Source organism: Oenanthe melanoleuca, chromosome 23 (assembly GCF_029582105.1).
Source record: "Oenanthe melanoleuca isolate GR-GAL-2019-014 chromosome 23, OMel1.0, whole genome shotgun sequence".
In the NCBI taxonomy this organism is placed as follows: Eukaryota; Metazoa; Chordata; class Aves; order Passeriformes; family Muscicapidae; genus Oenanthe; species Oenanthe melanoleuca.
In genome coordinates, this window is record NC_079356.1 from 4,320,411 (window position 1) to 4,330,799 (window position 10,389).

Consider the following 10,389-nt stretch of genomic DNA (forward strand, 5'->3'; position numbering starts at 1 on the left):
TGGGCAGTGGGCACTGGGCAGGGTGGGAACTGGGCAGTGGGTAGGGTGGGCGGTGGGTGGTGGGCAGTGGGCAGTGATCAGCACGGGCAGGGTCACCAGTGGGCACTGGGCAGGGTGGGCAGTGGGCACCGGGCACTGGGTAGGATCAGCCCGGGCAGCACGGACAGCCCTCCACGTCCCTCTCTCCCCACCCCATCACACGGTGACATTTACAACAAGCGGCTCTTATTAAGGTTGATGATGTCTCTGAGGCTCGTGGACAGCCCAGCAGCAGAGCCCATCCGTTTCAATTAAACCGGGATAAATGGGGAGGGCTCCAAAGGGGACCCATTTGTCCTGGAGACAGGCAGGACGCGGGCTCCGTGTCACCCGCGGCGGTGACAACGTGCTGGGGCTGCTCTGTGTCACACAGGGTCACCGCTGGGGTCACCCAGGAGCCCCCAGCGGGGCAGAGCCCCCGTGAGCAGCCGAGTGTGGCCGGGAATTCTGGAATTCTGCACGCCAGGCACATGGAGCAGAGCCGCGGCTCATCCATCTCCCGCTCGCCTCCGAGCCCTCCGACCATAAATCAGGGAGGCTGAGGAGGGGGGAGCAGCACGCTCAAATTACCCAGATGGATTTGCCAAATAAATACATTTGAACGAAACAATTAATAGATTTTTTTTTCTTTTTTTTTTTTTTTCTTTGCTTTACAACCCTCGGAGGAAAGTGCAGAGGAAAAAATATATAAATGGAGCAAATTAAGCCAGTGCGTGGGCAGGAAGCTAAAGGGAGTCTCTCCATCTCTGTCACCCCAGGTGCACGAGCCTGGTGTCACCAGTGTCCCCCTGCCTGCTCCTGGTACCTGTCTGGGCCATGTAGACCCCGGGTTCATCCGCTGACCGTGGCCACTGGGTCTTCACCTTCTGGTTCTCCTCGACCGCATTGCCTGGGAGAGAGAAACGCCTGAATGAGAGTGGGCAGGGGACAGGGCTGGGACAGGGCAGGGCAGGGGACAGGGGACAGGCTGAGAACAGGGGACAGGGCTGGGACAGGGGACAGGGCTGGGACAGGGGACAGGGGACAGGGCTGGGGACAGGCTGGGGACAGGGCAGGGGACAGGGCAGGGAACAGGCTGGGGACAGGCTGGGGACAGGGCTGGGACAGGGGACAGGCTGGGACAGGGCAGGGGACAGGGCAGGGACAGGGAACAGGGCTGGGGACAGGGCTGGGGACAGGGGACAGGGCTGGGACAGGGGACAGGGAACAGGGCTGGGGACAGGGCTGGGACAGGTCTGGGGACAGGCTAGGGACAGGGCTGGGCTGGGGACAGGGCAGGGGACAGGGCAGGCTGGGGACAGGCTGGGGACAGGGGAAACAGGGGACAGCGCTGGGGACAGGGCAGGGGACAGGGCTGGGACAGGGGACAGGGAACAGGGCTGGGACAGGCTGGGGACAGGCTGGGGACAGGGGACAGGCTGGGACGGGGCAGGGGACAGGGCTGGGACAGGGGACAGGGCTGGGGACAGGCATGGGACAGGGCTGGGGACAGGGGACAGGGGACAGAGCAGGGGACAGGGAACAGGGGACACGGCAGGGCAGCGGACAGGGGACAGGGCTGGGGACAGGGGACAGGGAACAAGGCTGGGAACAGGGCAGGGCAGGGGACAGGGCTGGGGACAGGGCTGGGGACAGGTTGGGACAGGGCTGGGGACAGGGCAGGGGACAGGGAACAGGGCAGGGGACAGGGCAGGGGACAGGTTGGGACAGGCTGGGACAGGGCTGAGGACAGGATGGGGACAGGGGACAGGCCAGCATAGGACATTTCAGGGGGTTACAGGGATGCTGAGCCCCCCTGAGAGCAACCCCTGGTTGAGCACGCTCCCAGCCCCCCAAAACTGTGTCACATCAACCCCAAAACTGTCCCCGGGGTGGCAGCTGGACCCCAGCCCGGGGTGCCAGGTCCCTGGAGCAGGCAGGGTGCCCGTGTCCCCACCGTGCCAGGCGGAGGTGCTCCCCCGTCCCCATTGCTGCAGCGAGGTGGCACCAATTTATGGCTCGGCTCACCAAAAATAACAAGCGATCCATCAAGAGCACTTGGCGTGAAATTAACTGGCATGTGCGGGGCTGGGCGGGGGGCGCGGCTACGGGCGCGGGGGGACGCGTCCCCCGGCCACCCCCACAACCCTCCCTGTCCTCCGGAGGGACTCTTGTCCCCAAATCTGCGCTGTGAAAATCCCACGGATTCATCCCTGCTGGATGTGCGGGATGTCACCCCCAAAAATGCAGAGCAGCCAGGGGTGGCACAGGCGGCTCGTTGAGCTGCTGTCAAACACAGCGATGTCCCCAAGGCGTGGAGGTGGCACGGGGACACCTGGCACTGGCACATGGTGGCTCCCGCTGGGACACGGAGCAGGGACAGCCAGCCCCAGGCGGGGAGCACAGCCTGCTCTGCCGCTGGTTGTGCTGTCAAAAAAAAAACAACCCAAATTTGCCGAGTTTTGCCTCAACCGGCTGGCACCCTCAGATCCTGTCCTTGGAATGTGGGACATCCCACTCCACGGAATTCCCGGTGGAATAGGAGACACTGAGGGGGTGCCCGGGGGTTCTGTGGGGCCCGAATTCCCCACAGGGCCATCCCCCCTCCCCGGGAGCAGCAGAATTACACGCGGCACAGCAGGAGCGCGGGGAAAACCATAAATCCCGAGGATATATGAGGGCGTTCTCGCTGGCTGTGTTCGACAGAGACACCAAATTCAATTTCCTTCAGAGAGCACTAAATCCTCGGCTGTCACCGCCGGGAGGCTGCGGCCAAACCCGGCACCGCACCCCGCCCTGCCCGGGGGTCCCCCAGAGGGGGGTGCAAGGGTCGGAGGTGATTTTGGGGACATCTGGGGTGTTCCTTTGGGGACCCGAGGTGCTGGTTGAGCCCTTGTGCCAGCAGCACCTCGCTGCGGGTTGGTTTCTGAGCCGGGATGGGTTTGGGGTGTGGGAAAGCCAAACTTGGAGCTGCTCGGCCTCGACACGGCAGGGTCACCTGGAGGTCATCAAAAAGAGCGGGGGTCATCCTTTTGGGGGTCTTAAAACCTTGGAGCAGCGGGGTTTGAACGCACCCAAAGCAAATCCCACAAAACTCCAACCCATCCACGCTTTCCTCCCACGTGCCTCCGGCCCGGATCCCCCTCCGGGAGAGCCTCCCCAGGGCGGGGATGACGCGGGCGGGGGGACCCCGGGGTCAGCGCTCTGGGGGGGCTCTGGGCCGGTGCCAGCCCCACGTCGCTGCGGCGGAGGAGCCGCTGAGATCAGCGCTGGGCGCCCGCCAAGCCTCGGCTCACAGGCGCCATTCAGCCCCCCGGCCCTGTGTGCCACCATCGCCCTGAAAGGCGACCATTCTCCGCCCCGGGGGGCCGGGGGGAGGCCAGGTGGGAGCCCGGGACCCCCCCCCCGGCAGCATGAAGGGCGCTCTGTGCTGCGGGCTCGGCGCGGTGACACCGAGCGGGGACGGTGGCAGCGGTGTGGCACGAGGGGCTGAGCGACACCCCCGCGGCTCCGGCACCGCAATAACACTGAACCCCCCCCAGAGCGCTCCAGCCTCTAATTGAATGTCAAATGTAATTTGGAGAAGGAGCCGGAGTTTGCGCTGCGGCCGTGGCAGAAGGAGAGGCGGGATGTGGCACTGAGCGCTGCCAGCTCTGCAGGGACACCCCTGGGCAGCGCCCTGCGCCAGGATCGGGGGAAACAACCCGGCCGAGACACCCTGGGGAGCTGCTGGAGCCCCTGGAGGAGCATCCTGATGTTCCATCCCATCCCAGATACCCTGGAGGGGCGTTCTGCTTCTCCATCCTGTCCTGCATCTCCCTTCTCCATCCCGTCCTGAATCCCCTGGAGGAGCATCCTGCTGTTCCATCTCGTCCTGGATCCCCTGGAGGAGCATCCCCATCTCTATTCCCTTCCTCCATCCCACTTTTTCATCCCATCCTGGATCCTGCTTTTCTATCCCACCCTGGATCCCATTTCTCCATTCCCTCCTGGATCCCATTTCTCCATTTTCTCCTGGATCCCATTTCTCCATTTTCTCCTGGATCCCATTTCTCCATTTTCTCCGGGATCCCATTTCTCCATTCTCTCCTGGATCCCATTTCTCCATCCCATCCTGGATCCCATTTCTCCATTCTCTCCTGGATCCCATTTCTCCATCCCATCCTGGATCCCATTTCTCCATTCCCTCCTGGATCCCATTTCTCCATTCTCTCCGGGATCCTATTTCTCCATCCCATCCTGGATCCCCTGGAGGAGCATCTTGCTTCTCCATCCCATCCTGGATCCTCCTTCTCCATCCCATCCTGCATTCCACTTCTCCACCCCATTCTGCACCCAGCTTTTCCATCCCATCGTGGATCCCATTTCTCCATCCCATCCTGGATCCCGCTTTTCATTCCATCCTGCATCTCACCTCTCCATCCCATCCTGGATCTCACTTTTCCATCCCATTACAGATTCAGTTTCCCCATCCCATCCTAGATCTCACTTTTCCATCCTATCATAGATTCAGTTTCCCCATCCCATCCTGGATCCCATTCCTCCATCCCATTCTCGATCTCACTTTTCCATCCCATCCCCGATCCCATTCCTCCATCTCATCCCCGATTCCATTTTTCCCTGGCCACCACAGGTGTCACCCCTCGGGCACAGGGTCAGCCAACCCGACCTTGGGGCTGGCACCTGACCCTGGCGCTGAGCTCTTAATCCCCACGGGCAGCGGTATTTAGAGGGGAAAAAAAAAAAACAAAAACGGGGGAAAAAAAACATAAAACAAAATCAGCTCAAGCAGCTCCCCTCGGGATGAGACGATTTCGAGCTGTAACGGACCGGGGATTTAGTGGGGGATCTGCCCGTAATGACATTTAGCTCCTGAAATAAATGCTAAAGCCCAATGAAATTATCTCTACACCCCCGGCCCGGCCCTGCCACCTAATCTGCCAGATAAAGACCCCGCGCATCACCCTGAGGCTGCTGGAGGGCACATCTGGCCAGATGTGTGCCGAAATCCCCGTATCCCAGAGGCGGGCAGCAGCAGGGTGAGGCGGCCCCGATCCCGGAGCCGCTCCTACAATCCCGGCACGAGCGAATGGCCTCATTCCGCCTGGTTAACAGCCCGGCCGTGACACCCTGCCTGGAATAACAAGCGCCGGGGCTGCAGCAGTCAAGGGCAATTTGCCACGGGAAAGGGTCATTTTACCTGCAAATTGTTTTCCACGTCTCCACCAAGGCAGAGCGGGTCGGCTCCCGCTCCTGCCCCGTGCCGAGGAGGCGGCGAGCCAGGCCAGGGAGCCACGGGGGATGTGCCAGAGCAGCCGTGGCTTCAGCCCCGGGGTCACCGCGGTGCTCCCGGGCACGGCTGAGCCACCCAGGCTGCAGCTCCACGGGGTTGAACTTTGTGTGGATTCCCTGCTCCATGCACCGTTAGAAACTTCCAGCAATAAGGAGTGTGCTCAGGCAGGATTCATCCATTCCATTAATTCCCTGCTCCTTGCCCAGTGCCCCACTGGCACCATCCTGCCCCAGGATTCATCCATCCCATGGATTCCCTGTCCCATGCATCGTGTCCCGTTGGAAACTTCCAGCAATTAGGAGTGTGTTCAGGATTCATCCATCCCATGGATTCCCTGCTCCTTGCCCAGTGCCCCACTGGCACCATCCTGCCCCGGGATTCATCCATCCCATGGATTCCCTGCTCTATGCTCAATGCCCCATTGGCACCTCCAGCCCCAGGATCCATCCCATGGATTCCCTGCTCCATGCCTGGTGTCCCGTTGGAAACTTCCAGCAATAAGGAATGGGCTAAGGCAGGATTCATCCATCCCATGGATTCCCCGCTCTATGCTCAACGCCCCATTGGCACTTCCAGCTCCAGGATCCATCCCATGGATTCCCTGCTCCTTGCCCAGTGCCCCACTGGCACCATCCTGCCCCAGGATTCATCCATCCCATGGATTCCCAGCTCCATGCCCAGTGCCCCACTGGCACCATCCTGCCCCGGGATTCATCCATCCCATGGATTCCCTGCTCCATGCCTGGTGTCCCGTTGGAAACTTCCAGCAATAAGGAATGGGCTAAGGCAGGATTCATCCATCCCATGGATTCCCTGCTCCTTGCCCAGTGCCCCACTGGCACCATCCTGCCCCGGGATTCATCCATCCCATGGATTCCCGGCTCCATGCACAGTGTCCCATTGGAAACTTCAGCAATAAGGAGTGTGCTCAGGATTCATCCATCCCATGGATTCCCTGCTCCTTGCCCAGTGCCCCACTGGCACCATCCTGCCCCGGGATTCATCCATCCCATGGATTCCCGGCTCCATGCACAGTGTCCCATTGGAAACTTCCAGCAATAAGGAGTGTGCTCAGGCGGAATTCATCCATCCCATGGATTCCCTGCTCCATGCCCAGTGCCCCACTGGCACCATCCTGCCCCAGGATTCATCCATCCCATGGATTCCCTGCTCTATGCTCAACGCCCCATTGGCACTTCCAGCCCCAGGATCCATCCCATGGATTCCCTGCTCCATGCACAGTGTCCCGTTGGAAACTTCCAGCAATAAGGAATGGGCTAAGGCGGGATTCATCCATTCCATGGATTCCCTGCTCTATGCTCAACGCCCCATTGGCACCTCCAGCCCCAGGATCAATCCCATGCATTCCCTGCTCCATTCACAGTTCCCAGCTGCACTTCCAGCCCCACAGAGCTCTCACAAGCAGCATCCACCCACTGCACAATTCCCTGCTCCACACACAGCCCCCACCACCCCATTCCCCGCAGAACCCGCTCATTCCTGCCCTGCCCCACCCTGCCCGTTCCTGCCCTGCCCTGCCCCGCCCTGCGGGTCCACCCCCGCTCCCCACTCACCGTGCGGCACCTCGGGCAGCTCGAGCTCGTTGGCATTCGCAGAATGCAGCTCGGTGGGGCAGCAGTCGGGGCCGGGGGGCACCGGGGTGGGCAGGGGCTGTGCCGGGGGCCGGGTGCCGTTTCTCCGGGGGGTCGGAGGGCTCTCAGCCTGGCAGCTGCAGCCGGCGTGGGTGAAGCCGCAGCGGCGGGCGCCGGGAGCCTGCAGGCACTCCTCGAGCCAGCGGCACAGCACGCTGCAGGTGAACTGGCTGGAGTTGTTGTTGTTGATCAGCAGCACCTCCACGAAGCGGAATTCCAGCGCTTGCGGCTCCAGCAGCCGCGGGGCCGCCTCGGGCTCGGCCGCCAGGCACAGCTGCACGAAGTTCTTGTCGAAGTGCAGGAAGGTGAAGGGTCCCGTGCCCTCGCACAGCTCCAGCTCGGCTTCCTCGTCCTCCTCCTCCTCCTGCTGCTGCTGCTCCGGGTGCTGGCGGGTGGGCGCGGGGCTGGCCTCGCCCCGGGGGTCGCAGGTGTAGTTGGCCAGGTAATGGTCGAGCGGCAGCACCATGGGCGAGAAGTGGGTGCAGACCTGCTCCTCCCGGTTGAAGCGGAGGTAGAGCGAGTACTTGGTGGGGTCGGGGTTCTCCAGGGTCCAGGAGCAGCCGGAGGAGATGGTGGGGAACAGGTCCTTGAGGGAGAAGGAGCCGTAGAGGACGCCGGAGGCCAGGGCGGAGCAGGCGCTGGGAGCCGGGTCGAAGCCCCGCGTGAGCCACAGGACAGACGATATCACAGCCAGTAAGAGGGGACCAGCAGCGGTCATCCTATGGCATTTGCCCTGCGGACAGACAGGTGGACACGTGGACAGATGTTTACCCGGAGGTTTGGTCACTGGGGGTCAGCAGCCTGCCCTGAGCCCGGTGTGGGGGCAGCATCGCAGTTACCCCATGTCCCTCCCGGTTCGTGTCCCCTCCTGGTCCGTGTCCTCCTCTGCCACCTCGCAGGGTCTCAGGACACTCCCTGCTGTTCCAAGGAGTCCCCAGGTTGGGGACAGTGCAGCACAGAGCGAGGACTTCACCCCAAAAGCACCAGAGCAGAGACCCAGCCCCACAGATCCCCACTGCAGTGACTCCCCCCGCTCTCAGCTCACACCCCCGCACCCCGAGCTGGCCCAGCACAGCCTGGGCAAGGAGCCACCGAACAACTTCAGACAGGGCTACAAAATCCCTTGGAGCTGGTTCTGGTGCCCTGGAGCTCGGTGGGGACAGGCTGGCAGCTCGGGGTGCACGGTGACACCCCAGCAGAGTGGCTGTCCCCATATCTGAGAGCCGGGCACAGCGTGAGCAGCCGCTGCTCAGCACAGATTTCTCGGATACCTCTCTGGGAATGCAGAGCATCACCGTGAATGGCTTTTTAATACCTCATTAATAAAATAATGCACGCGCTGGCCTTATTAAGTGAGCCCGGAGCGCGGCTCTACAGAGGCCGAGGCCGCCGCGCACGTGTCAGCATCACTCAGCCTGTGCCCGGGGCAGCGGTGGCAAGGGGACAGCCCTGGGGACAGCAGGGGACATTCCGGAGGTGGCCACAGGGCCAGACGCCGTGGCAGAGGTTGATTCCAAAATCGCTGAGGTCGCCGCTCGCCTCCGCCCAGCCGTGTGCTGGGGATGCCGAGCGCTTGGCACGGAGCGGGGATTGCCCTTCTCCACCCCCAAACAGCAAATCCCAATCCCAGCCACCCCTGGCGATACTGGGGCATCCCCCGGCTCACCGGGAGGGACACGGAGCCTTGGCCGAGCCTGCGCTGGAGCCACTCCGGGGACATTAGAGAGCTAAAAATATCCCGATTCTCATGCAACAGGCTGGCGCTGGCTCCTGCCGCCCCGGCAGCACGGGGGGGTCGGTGCTGGCGTTCCCCCCACGCCGGGGCTGGCGTGGAGCAGAACCGGGCTGGACCTCCCCGATGCAAGCAGGGGGATGTGGGGCAGAAGAAATCCCCGTTTTCCGGGAGTGAATCCGGAGACCCCAGGAAATGCAACAGGAGAGACCCAAAAGAAGCAAATTCCAGCTGCAGCCGGAGCGGGGAGCACCGCGGGCACCAAGGAGCGGGGGACTCCCAGAGAGTCGCAGCCCCCTCCGCTGCTCCGGGAGAGCTGGGGGGGAGGAGGAGGAGGAGGAGGAGGAGGAGGAGGAGGAGGAGGAGGAGGGAGAGGAGGAGGAGGTCAGGCAGGGACACGCCGCTGCTCTGCAGCGAGCTCCTGGGGCTCCCGCAGCCTGGCAGGGACACAAGATGGTGCTTGCTTCCCTCGGAGCAGCGAGCAGGGACGCTCCGGCACCACCATCCATCCATCCATCCATCCATCCATCCATCCATCCATCCATCCATCCTCCATCCATCCTCCATCCATCCCTCCCGCTGCTGGAAGGGTCGGGGTTGGACACAGCCGGGCAGCCCCCGCCTCACCTCTCCAGGCACGCATGATCCAGCTGTTCTGGGATATGAGGAGCTTCCTCCCAGCCCCAAAAACCTGCCGGGGCTGAACCGAACCGGGCAGAGCTCGCTCGGCACCAGCCTCGCTCCCTGCAGCGCTGGAGCCGCCGCAGTGAAAATATTTCCTCCTTTAACATCGGGGCCACCGAGTCACCCGGCGGGGTGAGGGGTCACCGTGCCCCCCACCCGGCAGCGCTGCGGGGACCTCGAGCCCTGCAGCGTCACCGCCTGCGCTCTCCGCCCGGCTGGCATCGCCCCCGCCGCCTCCAAAACCCCCGCTGAACCCCCCGACAGCCGTGACCGCATCCCGGCAGCGCTGCTGGGTCCCTGGGGGCAGCTGGAGACCACCCAGGGACCCCCCCCCGCGCCTCGCTGGAGGGTGGCTGGTGCTCCCCGGGGACGGCGATGTCACCCGGGCACAGCCTGGCACGCTCCAGCCCCTTCCATCTGCCTTTGTTCCCGCCCGGGCGCAGGGAAGGGGGTGGGTTTAAAGCTTTAATTAAAGCTTTTAAAGAGCCATCACAGAGCTGGGAAGCGACAAGCCGGGCTCCATCCCTGCTGGAATATCGCTCCGGGAAAAGCAGGATCCGAGCGGGGCTCGTCTCTCCCTGGCCACGGCACGGCACTGCTCCCGACGCACAAACAGGTTGTTTCCCTGAGGATGTTTTGCCTGGATTTTGGCTGGATCCCGGTCCAGCTCCATCAACCCGGCACGGCAGGAGCCCAGATCGTGACGGTACCCAGCCAGGAAAAGCCAGGGACAAGCAACCAATCCCAAAAAAAAAAAGTGATAAATGGGCAGCACTAAACCTCTCGACATCAATAATCTGAGAAACGATTAATGGCAGAGTAAAGGAGATTTGGGGGGGGTGGAGGGATGTGGTTTTTAACCCAACTGTTCTATTAACAGGCTGTAGAAAATACAAAATCCACGGAAAAAAAGACCTGATCCATGAAAATTCCTAACATGGACATGGCTTAGGATAAAGGAATAAAAAGTAAGGAAAGGCTGGGGCGTCCTGGGTGGTTGATACACCATG

The 10,389-nt window shown here is 62.3% G+C and overlaps 1 protein-coding gene across 1 annotated transcript in view; it reads right to left on the reverse strand.

The window, feature by feature from the left end:
* ADGRB2 (adhesion G protein-coupled receptor B2) overlaps nt 1-9,212 on the reverse strand; it is a 28,311-nt gene extending 19,099 nt beyond the window's left edge. Inside the window, 3 exon segments of the mRNA XM_056509428.1 lie at nt 845-928; nt 6,886-7,696; nt 9,198-9,212. Coding sequence (XP_056365403.1) covers nt 845-928; nt 6,886-7,696; nt 9,198-9,212 — 910 coding nt within the window.
* Between the last annotated feature and the right edge of the window lie 1,177 nt (nt 9,213-10,389).